This window comes from Rhyacophila brunnea, unplaced genomic scaffold, assembly GCF_057557595.1.
Source record: "Rhyacophila brunnea isolate RB1 unplaced genomic scaffold, BYU_Rbru_1.0 scaffold_13, whole genome shotgun sequence".
Lineage (NCBI taxonomy): Eukaryota > Metazoa > Arthropoda > Insecta > Trichoptera > Rhyacophilidae > Rhyacophila > Rhyacophila brunnea.
Window position 1 is genome coordinate 27,210,077 of NW_028232785.1, and position 26,117 is coordinate 27,236,193.

The window sequence follows — 26,117 nt, forward strand, 5'->3', positions numbered from 1 at the left end:
CACGAAGACACTCGTGCTTAATCCTTCGTAGAAATACGCTCTAAACCTGCTAAAATAAGGAACATTGTTCAAAATAATTCAAAATAATAATTATAGATAACAATAATTATAAGTTTATCCTCTTGCGTCCTGAGGTACACATGTGGACGTTATTTAAATATTTTTTAGTTATAATTTGAATGGATACTTGAACCGCATTTGACTACAGTGGTATAGATAGTATATATTTTTCTACCACTAGAGCAAAACACTAGCCTATGTAGTTTTAAAACAAATTGTTATTTTGACTTTGAAGTTATGGATATTTGCACAAGACAAAAATGACGGCTAAAAAGTCAACTCTGATAAGTAAGTACTTTTAATTAAATTGTTATGTGCCATTCAAATTTGTAAGAGTTAGTGAGTCAGCCAGTGGATTTGACTGGCTGAAACAATGAGTTCATTATTATTTTTACATGTTAAATCTTGTTCATTTCTTAAGTTTATTGCATCATCCTTATTGTTCCTTCTACTACGTATTCCAGTATATAAAACACTCTTCAGTCGGACTTCTAACAAGAAACACCTATTTTACTTAGTAATATTCAACCTTATAGCGCGGGGTCTCCGAATACTTTCTTGCTCGCACATCGGTCGTCACCTACAGTCAACGCGGGTGACCCCACCACAGCGCGTTCCCACTATCGGGCGTTCCCCACCGAAGCGCACCGGCCTTATAAGCTGGACGGCGAGGAAGGGGTCGCCTAGTTGGCAATTTAAGGCGATACACGACCTTGAACAAATCAGTTAACCTTGAGCCAGCTTGGCCTGACTCAGTTTAGCATAGTAGTCTTGCTTGGTCTGACAACGGTATACACGGCTTTCCGTGACTCTATTAGTGTACAGTGAGCTATTGTGGTGAGCCAGGCACGAGCTCAGGTTTTGCCATAGTTCCACTTTTAACAACACAACGAACCCTTAAGAATTTATTAAGGAAGTACCTACTTTTACTCTTATAACCTTATATTAGTATACCATTAATAATATGTTATGTGATTTTGTGTTATAACGTGGAAATAAAGGACAACATTAAATATAATTAATAATATCTTTTAATAAGTCCAACCCATAACAAAATATTAATATTTATTTATATTAAGAACCAATGGTGTATTTAGTTTCACAATTAATCACAGTAATATTCCGTATACTTTAAATTATTTTTACACTTTTGTTAAATGTTATAATCATAGTTTCAAAATAAATTCGGTACACACATGTGTAACTCTGGTCTAGAGTGATATATTTTGACATTAGTATACTTATCTGATTTATTGAGGTTATGTTTTTTGTTTACATTTAGACGAATCCTTGAATGGCCAGCATATTGGTGATATTTTGTATGATAATGATGTCGATATTGATGGAGGATATAACCCTGACGATAGTAATAATGTTCACATTCATCCTCTGGGGTCAGATGATGACTTTATCCTAGAAAACCAGTGAACTTCACTCACTGCTAGAAGCTGAGATAGATACATCCTCCAAAATCACAATCCAGGATCCTATCCTGGCTTATGAAACCATAAGGTATCAATGCTCATATTATATTACTTTATCAGTTAGTCATAAATATCAAACTTATCATTTTATTAGGCAAGTGCATGCACTGCTAAAAATCAATTAAGTACCATTTTAATTTATACAGTGATTTTAATAATATTTATTGAACAGAAAAATGCATAAATATTTTTTCTCATGACTGGTTCTATCTACTATCTCGAGTCTCAAGAAAATAAAATTTAGACGTGGTAACTAAACGATATTGTTATTTTTTCAGATAATTCCGACTCAAATTTAATCACAAAAATAAGAAATACGAGTGAAAATAGCTTGGATGGCTATTATTTACTCTTATAATAGTGTAAAAGATTTTTTCATTTTGTCCATATTATCTACGCTTATAATAGCTTATAAATATTTTGCCATATAATAGCGGTTTTTCCATGATTGTCTATGGTCAAAAAGTTTTGCTTAGATGCTTTCAAGTATTGAAGTAAGAAATCTGACGTTTAACCAGGGTAAGCTGTCTTAATATAGAGCCGACAAATGTATTCCGGCCTCGTGGAAGGCGTCTAAATATTATCTATTTATAGAGTATACAAGGTAGACCTACGGGATGTTGGGATGACTTGGAATGATGCAAGAAGACTTGCGGGAGACATTATATTCTTGAAGGCGCTGTGTGGTGTACAGCTAACAAGGTAATACAAAAAATAATATCAGTAGATGTATCAATCATTCTTCCTACACTGTATGATTGCAACATTATCTAAGAATAGATTCCAAAAATAATATACTGGTATAAATCATTAAATGCACAGAAAATGCGTTTTATTTACAAGTACTCACTGTGGATATTCGGGAATGTTTTAGCGCTATCTCAGAATAATGGATATTTGGGACAAATTTGGACGTTCGGGATTTAAGACCGTAGCGTATTGCGGCACGGCCCACAGATTACTGAGTGGTCAAAAAATATGCGCCTCAAGTTTTATATTTATTTATACGATAATTGTTAATAACTACCTCTACTATTTAAATACTTAATGATCGTAATTACCTAAGTTCGTATGTAATAATAACATGCGGCAATCGCTTTTTCGGTTTTTTTCGGATTAAGTAATAAAATAGTTTTTAAATAATTAACTTTTTTTTTATTGAACGAATAATTTACAAGATTTAAGAATGTACCATTCTAATAATTGAACATACTAACATAATTTTTTTAAATCACTCAATCAAAAATATATTATAACCAATAGAAAAAATCTTTTTGAAAAAAGAAAGACACCCGGCAAGAATCGACCCTGCATCTCCTGGGTTTACGCCCCAGTCCACTAATTATCCACTATGCTACGAGGTGACATACTTATGATGACAAACTTTAACTATTGGCCTTTTAATACCTGCTCATCAGCATTCTTCAAAATCAAGCGACTATCGGCGATCGGTTTTTGTTTATTAAATAAAAGTAGGTATCTACTACTTCAATTACTAACCGACGTCACGGATTTCTCCAATATTTTATGATGGTACTTACTCGTACTTGCTAACAATTTTATATTAATACTTTTTCCAAAAAAAAAAAAAATCTATTTATATATATCTGTAAGTATATTATTATATCTAAGTATATATTTCTATAATTAACAATTTAACTTATTACAAACCACCAAATAAATATTATATATTTACTATTGTAAGGAATAACAACACACAATAATAGCATGTGTACATTAATTACCATTGGCTGCTAATATTAGGTAGGTACCAATATCCTTAGTATTTAATATCCACCAAATAAATAGTTACTAACATACATATTAATTAAATTAACTATCAGCGCATTCAAAAATAAATAATAGCATCGCCTTTATTTTCATAGAAATACCTAGATTAAAAGTAAAATAAAGATAAACAATGTTTGATTAATAATAATTTGAAATATTAATTATTTTTTACGTCATAGTAGTTGCCGGGTCATAATGTAGAATTCATATAACCGTTGGGATTTTGTGTCATTTATCAAAACGAAATGCAGTTATTTTAGGTTAAAATACTCACTTCCACAACTCTAATGTAAGTTCAGGACGAACTGGTGATGTATCAGCTATGAATGATCTCTTCAAATTTGATGAATTCACTATTAAAACAATAGTAACGTTAAAAACAATATCAATAAGACGAAATTTGAAACAACACCCCGGACGGCCGAAAAATATGAAAGTGGGCGTGATTGTTTAAGAGCTAGACAGCGTAAATGTGGGAGCGAGATGCACGACGTGAGCGCAGTTTGATTGGCTAAAGTCATATTCGGGAAATAAACACTCAGCCAGAGATCTATTTCGACCGAAATTAACTTGGATATTAAGGTACGAAGAGTTGAATATTCGGGAGAATAACACGGAGTAATTGTAACTTAACATGGCGTATTCGGGTTTTTTTTAAAAAATGTCTCTGTTCCTAGATAAAAATATATTGTTTTTATAAATGATGTCGGTAGAGTTCGATAAAAGAAATTGAACTGCATAAAAATGTCGATTTCGACAAAAACGGATATTCGGGAAACAAATCTATAGCGACGATATGTTAGCCATATACACTAATTATTAAAGTGTAGTATCAAAAAAAATGTTTTAAGGCGTAAAACAATTATTGACATAACACTTTATTTCAAAAAAAAAAAACTTATATAGAGGTAACGTAGTCCCTCAAAGTTTTATTTTTACTACAATAACTTTAATACGAATAAAATATGATTATACATAATACTAGTGTAAAGTATTGCAGATTTATATGAATAATAATTTCACTTCTAAAACAATATATTGACTTTACCCGTAAAATCTGAATTACAGAAATGTAGAACCCTCTTTTTGAAATTCTCCTCGGCTCCTTGATGCTAAAAATGGTGTCATTCAATTCATGCATCATTTTATCCTTTTGGCTATGCTATTTCCCGCGCTTCAATGACTTCTACATTGCACTTTGTCCTTCGAATAGTCAGGATACTCTCGAGATCTTGGATTTCTTCTATTATTATCCTTCCATTTATTTATAAATACCCATTAATATAAAAATAATAACATAATTTCGTTGGTGCCCTTTCATTGATTTTAATATTAATTTATATTTAGTGTTGGATAAAGATTACGCACGTACATATCTAAACAAACTAATAATTAAATTAAATTGATCATTTTCTTTGCCATTTGCGCTCCGTAAGTTCATCATCACACAACACCGCATCTTGCAGCATCACGTGGCACCATGAAGACAACGAGCTCTGTAAACTGTAAGTTGATAACGATTTGTTTACTAATGAAGTCTGTTAGGGATGAAATCTTCCTCTTTCCTTTCCTCTTATTTTTAATCATAAGTGGTGGGTTGATCGAAGTGTAGAAGGTTGATTTTATCTTATTCAGTAACAGGATAATAATTTGATACTGATTTTAAATTTGATTTGATACCTTGTAACTCACATACGCTAAATTTAGTGGTAAATGATGCTGCAAAATGCAATTTAGATGCGATATCATTTTTTTGGGTTAATCCAAAAAAAATATGTTTTTTTCTCGGCATCTACTGATAGATGGAATATACTTTTAAAATTTTTACCGTCATTAACATTAAAGGCAGTTTCTGATACGCGATGGGAGCCCCGAATCGAAGCAATCAGGCCTATTAGATACCAATTGGTAGAAATTTACGAGAAACATGCCAATTCACACACTGAAAATAGTTTGCAGACTAAAAATGATGCCATCGCATTATCAAAAAATATATGCAACTTTAAATTTATAAATTGTCTCATAGTTTGGTATGATATTTTGAGTTCTATAAATCCAGACAGTAAACAGTTGCAAATGATAGAATTTAATATAACCAGCGCGCTTGATTCCATTGAAGCTGTTTTAAAGTTTTTGCGTAATTATAGAAAAAATGGCTTAGTACAAATGAAAATAATTGCACACAAATTAGCAGAAGCCCTTGAAATACCTGCAGAATTTCCCAAAGAAACAGATTGCAGAAGACGAAGAGTACCGACACATTTCGAGTATGAGAGCTGTGATGAAACGCCTCTACATAACCCTGAAAAAAAAATTTGAAGTCGAGTTCTTCAATCAGGTAGAAGATAAGGCTATAAATTCAACTGAAGATCGATTTGAGGAATTAAAATATCACGGAAGATTTTTCAAATGTATGTATAATATTAGCCTCTTAACAAACATGACTCCTGAAAAATTATTGGAAGATTGTCAAAATTTAGAAATTAAACTCACTGCAAACGGCACATCTGATGCCGATGCAGTGGAGATTTGTGAGGAGTTAAAATTACTGTGTAGACTTGTGACTGAAAAGTCTTCGCCACATGACGTATTAAAATTTATTTATGATAATAATTTGAAAGAAATCTATCCAAATACGGTCACTTCAATTAGGATAATATTGACAATGCCAATAACGGTGGCTAGCGCAGAGAGGAGTTTTTCAAAACTGAAAATTATTAAAAATTATCTCCGATCTAGGATGACCGAAGAAAGGCTAAATGGACTTGCAATATTGTCTATTGAAGCAGAGATAGCATATAAATTAGATTTGGATGACTTAGTTACGGACTTTGCTGCAAAAAAGGCCAGGAAAGTTTGTTTATTGTAACGGTTGAGTGTTGAGACAATTAATTAATAGCGTATTTGTGATTAAAAGTATGTTCATATTAAATGAATGATAAGGAAAATGATTTTGTTTACATGTTGTACAATAATAGCATAGAAAATAGTGTGAAAATAATACATCTGCGTGTTATTACTAAATGGTATCTGCAAACCAAATTTGTCAGACATATCAACAAATAGAATCTCAGACTCTGGTGATTTGGGTAAGTGTCTAACTAATATTATATTTATTCGCTTTTAATATCTAAATTTAATTTTGTATGTTTTAGTGGTATATATTTTGTTATTAATGCATCGATACAACACATTTCTTAGATATAAAAAAATGGGGCGGCATTTTGACGCTGCCTAGGGGCGGCATTTTGTCTAGGGACGTCTCTGTGTAATAGAGTTTATTAAAAGCCTTTAATGGAGATGGGCTGGATACATATCTCGTAGAACAGACAATCGTAGGACATATCGACTACCCCATGGAATAACACACCAATTTAAAATAGTGTTTTATATTTTTTGAGCTATTATAAATCTAGTCATCCAGTGGTATCCAAGAAGTACAAAACATCAGTAAGGTAGACCTAGAGGTCGCTAGATCGATGAAATGATAAAGTTCTGCGGAAATACGTGGCAACGCAATGCACAGAACCGAGAGAAGTGGTAGTAGCTTAAAGAGGACTTCATCCAGCAGTGGATAGATTCAGGCTGATGATTATGATCCGTTTTCAGAGTGAAAGTTAGACTACTGTAGTGGACTAGGTGAATTAGATCAGCTGCTATCAAACTGGTAGGTATTAAAATAAAATAAATTTTAAATATAGAATTCTGAATGGGTGACTTATTAGCAACTTTGATAAATACAAGAGTCGATTTGTAAACTAACGCAGCGGTCGCGAACCGAAATGCATTGGCGTACCACAAAAGAGGTAATTCACAGTACTGGACACTCGGCGTGCCACTAAAATAAAACGAAAATCTATTATTAGACATTTTTATTTTCCATTAAACACGCTACATAAAAATTACAATATTTAAACATTAGTGACTCCATTTTCGTTCAATTTTGGAAGTTAAGACCTCAATATTTGGATCATAGTTTGAAGTTTTTAATTTTATGCACATTTCCGAATTTTCTTCAGTTAAACGATTTCGATACAGCTTTATAATATATTTCATAATTGAGAACGTTTGCTCACAGTAGTACGTAGGTAGTACCGAAAACATTTAGAGCGAATGAGATTTTTTGTCATACAATGAAATCTGTCTGGGAGTTCATTTTACCTTTTGGTTATCATTCAAGATATTTGTCTTTGTTTTTCATAATTTTACCTTCGGCAGTTTTGAAATTTAAATCCCAAATTTCATAATTGCCAAATCGTCATTTTCGAGGCGTGCTATCAAAAATCCTATCGCGTCCTACTTTGTGGCACCCGTAGCACATGTTTCCAGGCGCTGTACTAGCGTATTCGTTTATATTATTCACTTCCCTCAGGCTACTTTGGCAATCGGTTTTTGTTTTATTAAATCAAAGTAGATACCTATTTCTTCAATAACTAACCGACGTTTAGACTTTAGAAGAATGCTAATGAGTAGGTATTAAAAAGGCCAACAGTTAAAATTTTTCGCAATTGGTACGTCGCCTTGTAGCATAGAGGTAAATGCAACGGACGGGGCGTAAACCCAGGAGAAAAATGTTGTATTGTTTAGGAATATTTTGCACTATATGTGTTGTACGTGACCTTTTTGCATTCCAAAAAAACGAGACATAAAGTAGGTAAACGAACGATCATACATTTTTTGAATCAAGGATCACGGAGGAATAATTATACTCGTGACAATGTCATTATTTAATAATATATTAAGACAAGTGTACACATCAATGACAAATAATTAAAATTGTGAATTTTGTAAAAATCGTGAATTAGGAATTTGGCAAAAAAAGAACCGCACGCAATACCCAAAGAGCCACATGTGGCTCGCGAGCCGCGGTTTGCCGACCTTTGGTCTATCCGAATGGCTCACACCTAAAATTTCAAATTCATTCGCTGGTACAATTAACCCCCCTTGACGCGTGTCATCTATTAGGGGAAATCGTAAAAATTAGTGCTCTGATTATTATAACAACCTCATACATCCACCAGATCTTCATTATTGAAATCAATAGTGATTTGGAGAAGCGGCGGCTGGTCTAAGATCATACAAGTGCACTGCACTGCTTACATTGCTATGAAACATCGTAAATCATATTTTTTCTTGATAGGTTTTAATATTATCGCTCAGCTATTGTAATGCAAACCATATACCGATGTGCTCATATTGCCAATACGCGATAATACAGGCACTATACAGTATACACCGTATACGTCATCTTCACTCAAATCATTTACAATATATTTAGTTTACTTAAAATGAACCCAAAGCTTATTTTAGTAGGTTTGAACTAAAGCCATTAAAATACCAGCGCTCCATTGGTTAGCCAAAAGTTTGAAGACAATAAATCGTCCGATTTGTCTATGCTCTGGTACTGATCAACGAACGAATAAAAAAGTCGACCTGTCAAAAGTCAAAATTTGCGATTGCGATGATAATCCTATAATTTTGTGTTATTGAAATGTAGGCTTGCATAAAATAATATAGTAGTGAAAACAACACAAGTTTTACGTTTTCTGTTATGAATTTCATAAATACAAATAAAAAGTAATTGATAAATCTCTCATTTTCTAATGTGTAATTTAACAATTTAATCAATGAAAATGTGTAAAATATGTAATTATCCAAAATCATTTGAAAATAGGGCTTAAATGTTTCAAAATTGTCTGAAACAGATAGATATTTTTTTGTGGGGCCAATCAATTTAATTTTTTTAAAAAACTAAGAATCCTAAGCATAATGATTACAATATGAATTACTTACAGTTAACGCTTGAACTTAAATTAAAAATCTTGAATAGGTATTAAAATTATATCTAGCGACGCTCTCCTCTAAATGTAATATTATATTATATCGAGTGCTTAAAGTCAGACAACGTTATCTACAAAAAAGGCTACATGATAGTCAAACAACATTATGTCAATCTTTTCTAGTTTCTTATTAAATCGTCAGTAAAGTTTAACGCTAACTACATAAGTTACCATTGTTTTCATATTGTTTACAAACTATCCCTATAAATTTTAACATCATCATAAGCAAGATAAATGTACAATACACAATAAATTATAAAATATTAACATTAGGTTTTAAATAAACATTTCCCTTGTTGAATTACAAGAATCTAAAATAACGATTTTTGGCTCTCCTGTAAAGTTGCACTTTTGTAGATAGTATTGTTTGACACTAAGATCTCGATATATAATACACACATGTGCATTGTTTTAATACAGGATGTTCGCCGGGAAGGTTTGTACTACTTTGGACGCCATTTTGGTGCACATGAATTTTGACAGTTCATACTTACAAGTTGTGATGTATAAACGTACCTAGCATATTTATTATGGTAAAATATTCAATACGAGAAGATAAGCTGAAAATATTTCAGCTATCATCGAAAGAGTTCAAACCAACATCACCCTCAATTCGACACCGTGTCCATTGGATTTAAGACAACTTTGTCGGAAACTATGGATAAAACTTGGCATTTGTATCTATTTAAAATTCAATTGACACAAGTGCTTCTTCCGTAAGACTTTCTTCGTCGCCGTACATAAATGCCAATAAGTTGGTACAGCTTGCTCATGATAACCCTGATTTTCAAGAAAAAATCATTATGAGTGATGAAACCCGTTTACATGTATACATTAATAAACAAAACATTTGGTTCTGGGTATTACAAAAGCCTCAAAGTATTGATCAGTCACATTAACATCCATTAAAAGTAACTGTGTGGTCTGGAAGAACCATTCGACTTACTTTTTGAAGATGAACGTGACGTTACGGTAACTGTCAATGGAAAACGTTTTATTAACACGATTGATATCTTATTAACACCAGAATTGGATGCTTAGGGCTTGGTTGACATATGCTTCCAACAAAATGGTGCAACTTTACATACAGCCAATTTTACAATGGCAATACTGAGAGATGTGTCCACAACAAATTATCTCATGAAATGGTGATGTCGATTAGCCTGGCCCCACGGTCGCCGGATTTAACAGCCCCTGACTTCTTTTTTTGGGTTATCTAAAGGCAAGGTTTATCCCAAAAAACCTGAAACACTTAAGCAACACAAAAACACATTTGTGACAAAATTAATGAAATACCGATTAAAATGTTGTAAAAAGAGCCCGAAACTAAGAGGCCAACAGAGGCGGACATTTAGCTGACGTTGTCTTCCATACGTAATCCCAATATTCAAAAAAACATGTATTAGCATTAAACTATTTTATTTATTTATTTATAAAAAGAGTATTACGGCATTACAGCTATTGGCCAATGCGCCATAATACATAATAAATACAAATATATAAAAATATCTTAATTACAAATAACAACTAATATAACAAGCATGTGTAAATATTAAAGAAATAAGATAATATATACAATATAAACTTAACCTATTTAATACGTCCACAAACATTATATAGTTAATAAAAAACAAATCAACTTTTATGGTGCAATCAAATAAGCTAATTGCACGATACACAGCATCGTGAAACATAACATCTGTCCTGCGACGAGGTATCTTGAAGACCGTGGAGCTACGAGTGATATTGGTGGGAACATGAAAATAATATTTGCCAGTATATACGGATTGTAAATGAACCCACGAAGAAGTAAAAATTTTGTTTTCATTTTCCATAGTAATACAAAACTAAGTAAACCTTCGCGGCGAAATTCCTGTATTACGTCTTATAAAAATCTTATTCTAACATCGAGTATATTATTATAATATTCTTCATCTCGCCCTTTTGCACAGCACAGTCAATCTTACATCTCATTCATACGCACTATAGAATAATTATACAATCTTAAGAAATAAGTACATTTTAATTCTTCATTCTAACACATTTTTAATTATATTCTTTTTACATTACTATTTACATATTATTTATAGACTTCTGTTCTAATTTATACAAATTTACACTAAGCTCAATTGCATTCATCATCTTTCATACCACATTACATGGTTTTTTTTATCCACGTCCTACACAAACAGCTTCGAAAGCATGAGACGTGAGACTTATTCCCAAAAAATAATTAATTTAACTTATCAAGGAATTTGGGCACACCGTTTTGTTTATCCAAGTGAGTAAAGGGGTAACGTTGGATGTTAAGGCTTTTCAAATGCTCCCAGATGGACGTCAGTAGAGGACCAACGTCCAAGGGGGCACACTGGGAGGTAACTATTCAAGAATGCGAAAAGTATCACCAGCATATAATTAATACATATTGTATTTAAAAGGTTATTCACCAACATGTCTCATTTCATGTATTTTAAGACTACTAGGTCGCGCGCATCTATATGAACACACCTTACATTTATAAGGTTTTTCACCAGTGTGTGTCATTTTATGTCTCTTAAGATGAATACTTTGCGTGCATTTATATGAGCATACATTGCATTTATAAGGTTTTTCACCAGTGTGTGTCATTTTATGTGCTTTGAGAGTACTCGACAGCGAGCATATATATGAACACAAATTGCATTTATAAGGTTTTTCACCAGTATGTGTCCTTTTATGCTTCTTAAGATAACTTGGCTGCAAGCATTTATATGAGCATTCATTGCATTTATGCAGTTTCTCACCAGTATGCGTCATTTTATGTTTTTTAAGATTACCAGACTCCGAAGCTCTATATGCGCAAATATTGCATTTATAAGGTTTTTCACCAGAATGTGTTTTTTTATGTTTTCTAAGATAACTACGGTGCGAGCATCTAAATGAACATATATTGCATGTGTAAGGTTTTTCACCAGTATGTGTCGATTTATGTCTTTTAAGACTATCAGATGCCGTGCATCTATATGAACACACATTGCATTTATAGGGTTTTTCACCAGTATGTATCATTTTATGAAATTTAAGATCGCTTCGTCGCAAACATCTATAGGAACATATATTGCATTGATAAGGTTTTTCACCACTATGTGTCATTTTATGTGATTTAAGATTACCAATTTTCGAGCACATATATGAACATTCAGTGCATTTATAAGGTTTTTCACCAGTATGTTTCATATTATGTTTGTTAAGATCACTGAGTTGCGAGCATTTATATGAGCACACATTGCATTCATAAGGTTTCTCACCAGTATGTGTCATTTTATGTCTTTTAAGATTAACAAGTTGCGAGCATCTATATGGGCAAACCTTGCATTTATGAGGTTGTTCACGAGTATGTGTCATCATATGATCTTTAAGATGGCTAAGTCGCGAGCATCTATGTGAACACACATTGCATTTAAAAGGTTTTTCACCAGTATGTGTCCTTTCATGCATTTTAAGATTAGCCAGTTTTGAGCATCGATATGAGCAAACATTGCATTTATGAGGTTTCTCACCAGTATGTGTCATTTTATGTTTTTTAAGATTACCAGGCTCCGAGGATCTATATGAGCATTCATTGCATTTGTAAGGTTTTTCACCAGTATGTGCCATTTTATGTTTTTTAAGACTACTAAGAGTCGAAGATCTAAATGAACAAACTTCGCATTTAAAAGGTTTTTCACCAGTATGTGTCCTTTCATGCATTTTAAGATTAGCCAGTTTTGAGCATCGATATGAGCAAACATTGCATTTATGAGGTTTCTCACCAGTATGTGTCATTTTATGTTTTTTAAGATTACCAGGCTCCGAGGATCTATATGAGCATTCATTGCATTTGTAAGGTTTTTCACCAGTATGTGTCATTTTATGTTTTTTAAGACTACTAAGAGTCGAAGATCTAAATGAACAAACTTCGCATTTAAAAGGTTTTTCACCAGTATGCGTCATGTTATGTCTTTTAAGATTACCAAGAAGCGAAGATCTATAAGAGCATTCATTGCATTTATAAGGTTTTTCACTACTACGCGTCATTTTATGTGCTTTTAGATCACTAAGTAGCGGGCATTCCCTGTGTTTATTAAATGCTTGACTTTGATTATCAATCACGTCAGTGTGAACCATTTTATGACTTCTTAAAGCACTTCCGCATCCGAACACTGCGTTACAAATGCAGCAAATCAAATTACGTGAGAAATGGATTACTCTTCTGAGAATTAGGCGAAGTTCCTTTGGAGTACCCCGTTCTAAGATTTCTTCCTGAATGTTTTTCTCATTTACCGTCACTTCTGAAGATTGTATCATACTGTTCTGGATTCCATCACCTGAGGATTGATGACTCTCATCTGTATCGGGATGCTTTGTGAAAAAACCTTCGGTAGATACCTAGAACAACCATAATAATCGAATTCAGTATTATCAAATAAATATAAAGGTATGGTTATAATTATCTATAAGATATCAGATAATATGTAAAATTGTGAAATCAATATGATAGAACGTTAGAAATACATATAATAATATATTTTGTGCGGACACGAAAGTAAGCGAGAAAAAAGATGACAAGTAATATGACAGAAAAAGACAAAGAAAAAAACATATAGATTTCGATTCTAATGGATTCAAGCTCTGTACTATTCCATTTAAGTCATTTTTTGCGACCCGGGTTTCGCCTTTCGGCATATTCAGGCGTCGTGTACACTCGTTATTGTACGAATAATGATGTAATATTAGGTTTTGACAATTTATTATAATATGCTATCGAGTGTATTGTTATTAATAAGATAGGGTTTTTACTAATTAGATTTTTTACTGACACTTCAACTATTCATAATTTGTTTATTGAATTTTTTTGTGACCTTTGACTTGCTAGGTAGGTAATGGAGTTTTTACCTACTTTATTGTATTGATTTATTATATAGGCTAGAGTTGAGAGTGTTCGCTGTCGGTGTGTGTGTACCCTTGGTGAGTGTACACGACGGCTGAAGATGCCGAAAGGCGAAATCCGGGTCGCAAAAAACGACTTAAATAAAATAGTACAGAGCTTGAATCCATTAGATTTTAATTTCAAATTCCATCAAGTACCTTCAGTCGATAGTATTAATATTAATAATAATATAGATTTCGAATTTGTGCAATAAATTATTTAATACTTTTACAAATTATAGTATGATACCCGTAGTAAGTTTTATTGTAATAATTTTAATATTGTTTGTGAGTAAAGGAGTCAACATGAAACGCTGTTTAAAAAAAATACTTTTTATTCTTAAATGCTATTGCCTGCTCCCAGAAAGGAATTTTTAATCGGGAACTTGAAATAACTGCTTCGATCCATAAGACGTAGGTATGTCACGTGTAAGTTTTTTCTAGATATATATGTTACGCCGAATGTGCGAAATTGACTATTACATGAAATGGGCAAAATTTTCCCTAAATCATGAAAAATGCAAGCCCGTTGCCTTATTCACGAATTAGGCAAAATATCTGCCAAGTGCGTGAATTCAGCAGTAATTATTCTGCCTAGTTCATGCATTGGGAAAATTAGATAGTAGCGCTACGGTGGTGTTTTTTGCAACTAAACCAAAAGTGTCAAATGCTCATGCATTGGTCAAAATAAATGGTCGCGCTCCGGTGGCGTTTTTTGCAACAAATCAAACTAACCAAATGTGTCAGACGTCATTTATTATATAAAAATATACCAATCAATAACTACAATGACGTTCATATCCATTTAATATGCCCAAAAAAAATCTAGAACTGTATGAACGATTTGATTCGTGCTTGGGTATCAATCGTGCAATGGTCGATGGTTTGTTGTGATAGTATGATTTGATAGTTTGTTGACACTTATTAGCTAACCTCAAAATGAACATTCAGATGAATTCAGAATTACAAAACCTAACCTAACCTAATAATATTGTATTATGTCCAATTATTATAACTAATAAAACCATCCGTATTAAATATACTTTTTCTACTGTCATGTTGACAGTTTAAGAATTCCATACCCTGGAGAATTCACGCACTCGGCATATAATTTACCTAATTCATGAATACGGCAACGGGCTTGACTATTACATGCATTAGGCAAAATTTAGCCCATTTCATGTAATAGTCAATTTCGCACATTCGGCGTAACATATATAATATAATATATACTTACATGTAAAGTTTTTTTTTACTTTTTTATTGTTATTCTATAACTCAGTCGCCGAATGGAATTTTTAACTGGGATCTTCATGGAAATGTTACATTATACACGGCATACTTGTAACTTTTCTACGATATATAAATATGTAATTTTGCTTAAAAATTGTCTGATCGTGGACATATTTTGCAATTACTTCCTTCACCACGTTTCACAACTGTGATGAAGGACGATTTCTGTGTAACAAATGCTGAAAATCTTATTACGTAAGAAATGTTTTACCTTTGTCAAAATAAGTCGAAGTTCCTTCGGAGGATTTGGTATTAAGATTAATTCTTCTTTAATGTTTTGTTTATCTATCGTTACTTCTGAATACCGCATCATTTGATCTTGGATTCCATTAGATGAGGATTGTTGACTTCTATCTGTATCGTGATACTTTGTGATAAATCCCTCAGTAGAAACCTAGAAAAACATGATTATCGTTATTATACATTCTAAATTATGTTTTATACTATTCTGTTTAAGTTATTTTTTCAACGTTTTTGATTTTCAGCATCTTTAGACATTAAGTCTCTCGGGGGAGTCTGTAACCCCTAGAGAGCGCGTCTCCAGGTGGCGGATAGGAGAATGCCCTAATCAAGGGTAGGAGAAAAATAAAATATCTCCCGCGGACCAACAGACCTGGCCCTCCAGGTTGGGGGTTGGGCAGAGGGTTAACCACTCTCTCCCGTGAAATCACCAAAGGTTACTAATACTACACAATGCCTCGGACATATGGCAACCGCTTCTAGACGACCCGGACCGAAAAATGGACTACGAATAGGATTTTGGAACGTACTCAGCCTATACCGAGCTGGCGCAGCTCAAAACCTAGTGGAAGAACTGTCAAAATATAAGGTCCAAATTACCGCCATCCAGGAAACCCGTTGGCCGGATAGCGGAGAACTTATAGTCGGACAGCATGTTATCTACTATAGCGGAAACACAGAGGGGAAACATGTTTTCGGAACAGGTTTTGTGGTCGCTAGAGAAGTAGCAGATGCTATACTTTCTTTTGAACCCGTAAACGAGCGCATATGTGTGCTCAGAATCAAAGGAAGATGGTTTAATATATCACTTGTGAATGTACATGCCCCGACAGAGACTTCAGAAGAGGCCGAAAAGGATAATTTCTATGATCTCCTTGAAGCGACTTTTGACAGGCTACCGGGACATGATATCAAATGTGTGCTAGGAGACTTCAATGCGAAAATAGGGAAGGAAGCTGTATTCAGACCCTTTATTGGAAAAGAGAGCCTACATGATCATTCTAACGAAAATGGTAAAAAAGTGGCTCTCTTCTGCAGCGCCAAAAACTTAATCGCCTGAAGTACCACTTTCCCTCGTAAAAATATACATAAAGTGACTTGGAATTCAAGGGACAGGAAGACCTTTAACCAGATTGACCATTTTCTAATTGATAGACGACACCATAAAGCTATTGAAAACATTCGAAGCTACAGAGGCGCTGACTGTGATACGGACCACAACTTATCGATAGCAACCTTTAGGGAAAAACTTAAAAAGACAGCCCACGCAAATGCGAAGACGAGAGTGAAGTACCATATAGAAAAGCTGACAACTCCAAACGGAAGAGATAGCTACAGAAAAGAGTTAAAAAACCAAATCGGAAAACTCACCGAAGGAGAAGCCTGGAGTATCGATGAGAGGTGGAAGAGACTAAAAGAAGGAATGGTAAAAGCTGCGGAAGTCTCGATAGGACTGGCACCCAAGAAAGTAAAGTGCCCTTGGTACGACGACACTTGCCGACAAATGGTGGAGGAGAGAAGAGCAGAAAGAGCGCTCTATCTGCAAAATACGCAGAGCGAAGAAGCACAGAAACGATATAGCGAGACGTGCAAAAATGTCCGAAAGCATCTGAGAAAGTGCAAACGAAGCTTCATCAAAAGTAATTTTGAGCAGATGGAAGAAGAAGCAAAACGAAATAAAACTCGATCATTCTTCTCGAAAGTGAGCTTTGAAAAAAGAGGCTTTCAACCTAGCACGCTACAAATCAAAGATCAACAGGGTCAGATAGTGGCAAACAAAGAGCAAGTGCTAAACATATGGAAGTCCCATTTTGAAAACTTACTTCAACGCTCTGTACCAGATGAACCTTTGGAATCGCCAGAAATCGCGACAGCAGAACCTCTTATACCGCCACCAAATAAGGCAGAGTTGATGGGAGCACTAAGTTATTTAAAGAATAACAAATCGGCAGGAAACGATAATATTCCATCGGAGCTTCTCAAGCATGGAGGAGAAACCTTTCTTAGTGCCATGCTTGAGCTACTGCAACAAATATGGGAGGAAGAAAAGATCCCTGAAGCATGGAAAGAATCACTGGTCTGTCCTATCTTCAAGAAAGGGGACAAACTCAACTGTGCAAACTACCGTGGCATCTCTCTTCTTCCTACTGCATACAAAGTTCTGTCGAACATTATTCTCGAAAGAATTCTACCATATGCCGAAAACATTCTTGGTGACTACCAATGCGGCTTTAGACGAAACCGCAGTACTACCGATCAAATCTTTACACTGCGCCAAATCTTTGAAAAGAAATGGGAATACGCCCAAGATGTACACTGTCTCTTTGTAGATTTTAAAACCGCATATGACTCTATTGATAGAGAAGCTCTCTGGAATATATTGAAAGAATTTGAAATACCGTCAAAACTTATAAATATAATAAAAGTATGCATGGACGGATCCAGAAGTAGAATTCATATGCAAGGTAGTATATCAGAATCTTTTAAGGTGACAGCAGGACTAAAACAAGGCGACTCCTTATCACCAATGCTGTTCAACTTAGCTTTAGAGAAAGCCGTTAGAGAAGCTCTGAAAGCAGAAGGTGGAGTTACCCTGAATGGGTCCCATAAAATATTGGGCTACGCAGATGATTTGGTGGTGCTCGGAGAATCTGAAGAAGAAGTCAGAGATATTTTCACTCCTCTGGAGGACACAGCGAAAAGGTTGAATCTACGAGTAAATGTGGGAAAGACCAAGTATTTGAAAATGACAAGAGGCATTGAACCCTCTGGAAACATTGGAATAAGAAACTCCTCGTTCGAGAGAACCTCTCTCTTCAAGTACTTGGGCTCCAACATTACCTCTAAAAATGAAATGTCCCTAGAGCTCTCTGACCGACTGAGAAGTGGAAATGCAGCGTACTTCGCGCTGAGTCGTCTGTTCAGGTCCAAAATGCTGTCCATCAAAACGAAATTCCGGGTGTATAACGTGGTCATCAAGCCAATCGTCATGTATGGATGTGAAACGTGGGGTTTAACAGAAAAACAAGAAAAGGCGCTCCAAGTGTTTGAAAACAGAATCCTCCGGAGAATACTTGGACCCGTCAATGAGAACCACCGGTGGCGCATCCGCACAAACGCTGAGCTCTTCGACCGATACCAACCTAGAATCACTAATATTCTGAGGTCAAGAAGGCTCAGATGGGCGGGCCACGTTGTACGATCTGAACGATCTAGAACTCTCTATAGGATTTACAAAGGCACACCAGCTGGCACTCGACCTCTTGGCCGCCCTCGACGGAGATGGGCGGACAACATTCAAAGGGATGCGGAAAGGCTGGGGATAGTCAACTGGGAAGAGAGAGCGCTGGACAGAGATACCTGGAAAAACGTTGTGCAGTCGGCCATGGACCTGAACGGCCCCTAGCGCCAGTTTAATAATTTAGACATTAAGTAAAGAAATCCGAGTTAAAATGATGACAAGAAATGATAATAGTATCTAGCCTAGTAGCTTACGCGACGGGTTACAATGTCTTAGGTCCCAGAGTCGAATCCTGGGTCTGGCAAATACACATAACTGATTTTCAATGCGTGTGTGTTTGTAGTCAAAGTATGGACCTAATCATTGCCGACTCAAGAGAAAGCCGAAACATTCACGACCGGTCCTACCTTTTCCGCCCCTCCCGTTGTCTATGGATGACCTGTCATTGTTCTATAGAGTGCTCATACTGACGCGTCTGTCGTGTTTACTTGTCGGAGTATTCTTAGTTTCAGATTTCTTTCAGATTATTTTAATGTATCTTGGAGACCTTGTAGTTCATCTGATTTAGTGGGTATGTGTTATTAAGGCTATACCTCAGGTAAGGCATGGTCTAAAAAGATCGTGGCTAGGCTATGCACGGATTGCGGGTCGCGGGTGCAAATGACGCATGCCTACCGAAATATAATTTGTCATATAAATACAACATGCGTCCATTTAATGTTCTGTTTATTGTTCTATTAGCTACTTCAGCAATAGGGAGATAACCTACGACTCCGGCCCCAACCTGATTCACAGGAGGACCACCACGGGGTGTCCCCAGGGCTCCGTCCTGGGTCCCCTTTTGTGGAACATACTGTTTGACGACGTTCTGTCCCTGCCACTGCCTCCGGGCTGCACGCTCGTTGCGTACGCCGACGACTTGCTCCTGCTTGTTGGGGCGACGAGCCGACCGGCACTTGAGCGTGCAGCCACGGACGCCTTGGGCAGAATCCTTAATTGGGGGTTGCTGAACAAGCTGACCTTTGCCCCGAGCAAGACGGAAGCTGTCCTCCTCAGGGGTAGTTCTCGGGTCAACATTACTCGACGGCCACCCACGGTTCGTTTTGGCCAGACCTCAGTGCGTTTCTCCGAAAGGGTTACGTATCTGGGAGTAATTCTTGATGACAAGCTGTCTTTCGTTCACCATGCCAAGACGGCCGTCTCTAAGGCCAATTCGGCCTATCAGAGAATGGCCCGAATGGCAGGCAGCAATTGGGGACTTAAGCCTAGAGCCCTTAAGGTTGCATACGGCGCAATTTTCATGGGAATTGCCGGTTACGCCTCCAGCATTTGGCATTCCCGAGTAAACTCCTTAACTTTCGTGAGACGCGCACTACTAAGCGGGCAGCGACTTGCGCTGATCTCGCTTACCAATGCCTACCGCACAACTTCTACTGACGCGCTTGCCGTACTCGCGGGGGTACTACCCCTCGATCTGCACGTCCAAGTCAGAGGATCGATCACCCGCCTCTTGAGGGGGATCAGCACAACACTCGCCGGTGTCCATCTGACACCACCGCAGAGATCCGAGGACGTTCCTTACAGGAAGACTGTAAGTGACATTGTGTACAAGACCGCATTTGCGGCATGGCAGGCGAGGTGGACCGCCTCCCCCAAGGGGCGGCACACTTACCGTTTTTTTCCAGACGTATTCTGCAGGCACCAAACTAGAAGACTCCAACCTTCGCACTGGATTAGCCAGTTCCTCACCGGCCATGGCAACTTCGCCGCCAGACTCCACGAGTTTGGCTTGATAGTAGATGGGCCGGGTTGTACCTGCGGGCATGACCACCAAGATGTTGAACACATCCTCTGGGATTGCCCGCTTATGGAATTCGAACGAGCGGAGCTGTTTGCCAGGGTCCGTCCTCACAAGGGCCCAATTGGTCATGGAGATCTGGTAGCAACCGAGGCCAACTTTGCGGCATTTAAGAAATTTGCAGTGTCGTATGGGGAGCGGGATAGTCCCGACTCTTCTGTAGACTCATCCAATTCAATTCGTGACACTCAGTATGCGGGTACACAAAGCGCTTAACGTCAGCGGACAGCAGAGCCAGTCCAAAAAACAAAAAAAATTTTCTTTCTTAACTTTCTTCTTTAAGCACTACGGTGCATGGTTGCAGCATCAGTCCCGTGCGGCTCCGTCTCGGGACGGAATGAGCACTTAAAATCACTTCTTTCAGACACGTTTAAAGCGTAATAGAAAGCGGCCGTGCATATCCACGGTTGTGCATATATGACGGGTGGTGGTGGGCACTTTAAACTGTTCTATTAGTAACAATAATAATATATTCATTGACATGTTTTCTTTTTAAAGTAAATGGGTAACGTTTTTAGTCATCTTTACACGATTTAAGAATTAATACTCCCGTCGCCATCACGAAACAAATTGACGTGTTCACACCTCGACGTTTGCTCTCAGACTGCTTGCGAGTCCAAAATCACGCCTATAGTTGAAAATTATTTGCCGTTTCACTGAACTATCGCCTTAATAATTCGAAGTGACGATCACTTAAGTAAACTTCTTCTTAATATCATAATACACTAGGACGCTTGTCAATGTGATAGTCGATTCAAAACGACAATAACTAATAACTTATTTATACTCTTTAGTCATTATAGATTACCAAACTCTGCTTGCAAGTACGTTATCAATAAATAGTATGTCAAACAGAATGGATAATATTGTTTACAAGTTAATATTTTGTTATACTTAAATACAAACAAATAAAAACAAAAATCAAAATGATAAACCATGTCACGCAGATTTGATTGTCAAACATTCGGACAACAAAATACGGACGACCAGTCACAAGCACCCAAAAATGTATTCGGCGATTCATTATTTCTTGAAAATGCCGCCCCTATGTCACGCAATATATTATTAATAAAATACAACTAATTGGTTAGGTACACACCTGCGAATTATCATTTAACAGCGGCCCAGTCGAGCAAACACCGAATTCTTCAAACGGTTGACAGCTTGCTCCGACGTTAGGTTTGATATCAACCTACAAACAAATCAATAAGTATGTAAGTATACAGTTTCAAAAGAACGTTTCGAAGACAGAGAATGTGTGTAAAAAATTGTCCAATGCAATGACATTAATATGGACGAAGCATCTAGAAAAAAAATGACACTCACTTTTTTGTCGGGTCTGCCGAATGGCATAATCTGTTCTAACGCAATTACAATAAAGGTGATATTGCTATAAATTCCCAATGCTTTTTGTCGGTCTGCCGAATGGTTCGGTTCGAACGGGTTAACTCAAATGAACATTGACACTAGAAACACTGTTCTAACGCCATTACAATAAAGGTAATATTGCTTTAAATTCCCGATGCGTGATACCGCATAATGGGAATTACGTGACGTCTACCTATGCATTGCGAATGTCGCTATGCGCGAATTTACTTGCTAGCTACTGTATTGAGTGCGTTGTCCGTTAATAATGTCAATGGTCCAATGCCATAGGTAGAAATAAAATGAAGCATTATCAAAATAACCTGAATTGTGTTGTCGTCAACAAGTTCTGGTGATGATCGATGACCTTCCGGACAAAGCGAATGGTAATTTGGTACAACATTATATTCTATAACTGGCTTAACGTCCAACGGTTCACTTGTAATGTCCATTTTAACAACAATCTAACACGAGTTAGAGACACGTGGCAGAAGAGGTTATAAAAGACTGGCAATAGATGCTAGAAGTACTGCTAGCGAACAGTGATCACTCGTATATTAAAATATAATGATTAACACTGATCAAAACACCATTTTAACAAAACAAGGATACACTATATGTGGCGAATGGGTCTATCAAACGGTAACAAATGAAAAACACAACACACTATTGAAAATAAGAAACCAAATGGCGTCGCATCTTTTGCAGTGCTGCCAATACGTTGACGGTCATAGACACAATAATAATGTTTTTTTCACAAATATTAAAAAATACCTATAGAAATATAATATAATATATATTTTTAAATAAATATATAGATAGGTAGGAGCGTTTCAAGATACAAATTATTGTTTTACCAATTCGCTATTTTTACCATGTGAAATAAAAATAATAGACTCTATGACGAACGGTCATTTTTTAAATGCCGAAAAAGCCATTTGTTATGTTAGCGTCCTGTGTCACAGGGTGTCACAGAGTGTAAATACAATGTCATAGCTGTCATATGTATGTATAATAATATGTTGGAATGGCATAGATTGAAGCGCCTAGTTTCAAAAGCCCCTAAAACGGTTTTTAAAATTTTTTGAGCTAGATACCTATGTATTTAGTCCGTTTTAAAAAAAAATCGGTTAGCTACATGTTCAAACACGCGCGTTAACATCATTTTACTCTCTACTTCAATAATTAAAGTTTGTCAATTTATGGCTACGGCCGTATGTTGTAGCTTAACCACTGGTGAATCCCAAAAGAATTGGCGAATTAAAAAAAAAACTACCTTATTCTTACTTCAATAATTATTATAAAGCAATCATTATTCGTAGGATGTTTAAATCACACTTGAAGGGTCAAAAACAAAGCTTATAATTAGTGTTTTTAGAGTTATCTTAAAATGTGTTAATCTTGCCCATTTTTTTTGAATATTAAAATGCCTACTTCTTGTCAAATTTGGGATCACAGAGATTATCAATATAATTTTTATCGTAAATATTTCACTATAATAATGTCGATATAAATTATACTGATGGTTTTATAAATGCGTTTAAAAATTAATAAATGTAAAAAATCTTAACACCACTACACATTTATGTACTGAAATATGACTATATTCTAAAACATTAGAGCGAGAGGTTTAAAAGAATATTAATTTATGTAATAAAAATACTTTATGCAGTTATTAAATGTTTAAAATTATGTAACGGATAATATGGCTTCAAAATTATATAAATGGATTATCTACAACGTTTAAGGAATGTCCAGGATCATGCTTTGAAAATAGAAAAAAGCTCTATTTTGACCCACGCTGAGCACGTCCGCCATTAAGCGTCCATCTACAAGAGTACTTACTTTTCAAACCTACAAACAGGTGCAATTCCATACCTGCAGAAAGTTAATGTGTAGAACTTGCTTCAATAATAATAATAATATTGCTATATCACTAATGATTATCAAAAAAAGTTTTTGAGCCATAGGTGGTGGAGCCACTTGCACCACCTTGTACCATCCTGCCGGCGCCCATGTAGCCGATAATAGGTAGGTACTGGATTATTTGTTAGATCAGGTAAGGTTTCATTCTTGAACTATTAATTATCCATGAATTTTGCCAAAATCGGCTATATAAATTGAATTAATATTCATAATAAATCTAATAAAATTAAGACCGTACAGTAAACGGTCATTTTTTCCGATAGAAAGTTCACGGCGAACTGTGCTACGGTGAATTAATGTTTTACATGCAATCTACATGTAACCCGAAACGAGTACATATTAATTATTACGCATTTTTCGATAAAAATAAAAAAAAATGATACCGGACACGGACATTGACCTCATAAAAGACGACTTGTCCGGGTAAGAGGACCCTGGGAATTCTAGTCTGTGGTGATTTGTGATAAACCACCATTGCAATATTATGACGTGTTACAATGGGAATATTATGTATTACAATACCTACAATAGTTACGATGTCAGGGTGTTCATGCTTTGATTATTTTTTTTAAACTAAAATGTCAATTCTTTCTAATGAAGCGACTGCGTCGTCTATTTCCCTGAATACCGCAAATGCTGCCAAAAGTTATAATGTTAATTATATTCACTCCTTCATTCTACACACTTTATAATAACTACTATGCAACGCATGGTATTCCTAGCCCCACGTGGCGTCACCGGCACAGTTGCCTGATATAATATAATAATTTTATACAAATTCAATTTATCTGTTGCGTAATGATTATAATATAATATATGGCAATACTATCAGGATGTTTTGTCTATAGTAATGCGCGTCAAAGTGTGCCATTGTCAGAACTGTCAAAAGGACACCCTGCATGTTTTTAGTCTGCTACAATAATCCAACGTACGCGTTCGAATCGAAAGATGGACGTGAAACGCGAATTCGAATTTGATGCAGAATGGCAGGTGCCCTTAAACCATCGAATTCACCCTGTGACCAATAATTATATAAAGCAAGAGTTCGGTTCCAGCATTGCTTTTGAGGTTAGTTTTATAAAGTTTACGTCTTTTATAGCGTCTGTACATGTCCATGGATGTACTTGCAGCAATAGTGGGTATTTTAAATGCTGACTGTCTCCCCAATCTCATTTTTTAAGTATAAGCGAGACGCGATGTTGTCATTGTATGGTACTATTAGTCATAAAAATCGGTTGTCATTAAAATGAGGAGTCGCTGCGTGGTGTATTCTGTTTTTTTGCCGGCAGGTTCGCAACTATCGTTTTACTGCGCAGACGCAGATATCGAACAAATCCAAATGTCGCGTGAACATTCAGAAGCTTCCGAATATTTTTAATTCATGCATGCAATCTTGCAACTGCATTATAGTACAACATGTTTACACGTACATTTTATTGTTATGGCCGCGATAATACGTTAGCAGTAAATCCATACTCGTGTGAACGGGATAGGTAGGTATTCATTGGTGTTTGCGGATGGGCCTTATGTTATAACTTGTGACATGAAGTCACCCGACGACATGACGTAATTGTGACGTAACCTTAATATACGCATCGAGGCGAGCCGCCCAAGCACACGGCTCACCATAGATATTATTATGCTGAAACACCTATTTGTGTATGGGGACAATGAATAACGCCAGTATTTGAGTAGCGTTAATTTCTCGAATGCTATTATCACTCCAGTAGTACATCACAATGATGTCATATGACGTCATGTCGACCGGGCGACTTCAACTCGCAAGTTACAACATAGGCCCATTGTCAATAATTTCGTAGACGTATTTATTTCTTTGTAAGCATTGGAAAATTACGCACACCTAAGTTATCTATATTAAACGTATCCAAATCCGTAAATAAATCCACTGTGTACCTCATGGAATTACAAATAATTGGCTTGTGAATTTTTTTTTTCTATATAAGAAGCTCCAATCGTTAATAATACTATTTTGACATTGATTGAAATATTTTTTTATCCTAATATTTCAGTTCTTATTATTTGAATTTTTATAATAGCCGATATAGGTACTG

General features: G+C 35.8%; 2 protein-coding genes across 2 annotated transcripts in view; both read right to left on the reverse strand.

Moving 5' to 3' along the window:
* Window positions 1-26,117, reverse strand: part of LOC147077112 (uncharacterized) — a 167,106-nt gene that overhangs the window by 16,735 nt on the left and 124,254 nt on the right. The window lies entirely within an intron of this gene.
* LOC147077114 (uncharacterized) lies at window positions 787-22,770 on the reverse strand. The gene is made up of 5 exons (XM_085940995.1): window positions 22,443-22,770; window positions 21,854-21,946; window positions 15,627-15,809; window positions 12,967-13,582; window positions 787-935 (listed from the first exon to the last, which is right to left on the reverse strand). Exons 1-5 carry the CDS (start codon window positions 22,569-22,571, stop codon window positions 787-789), a joined length of 1,170 nt encoding a protein of 389 aa, XP_085797121.1. The 5' UTR covers window positions 22,572-22,770.

Coding starts and splice junctions, on each gene's coding strand:
- LOC147077114 (XM_085940995.1), bottom strand. CDS start 22,571: ATGGACATTACAAGTGAACCGTTGGACGTTAAGCCAGTTATAGAATAT. Junction 15,810..21,853: donor TGTTAAATGATAATTCGCAG/GTGTGTACCTAA, acceptor ATGTTTTTCTAG/GTTTCTACTGAGGGATTTAT. Junction 13,583..15,626: donor TTCGACTTATTTTGACAAAG/GTAAAACATTTC, acceptor TGGTTGTTCTAG/GTATCTACCGAAGGTTTTTT.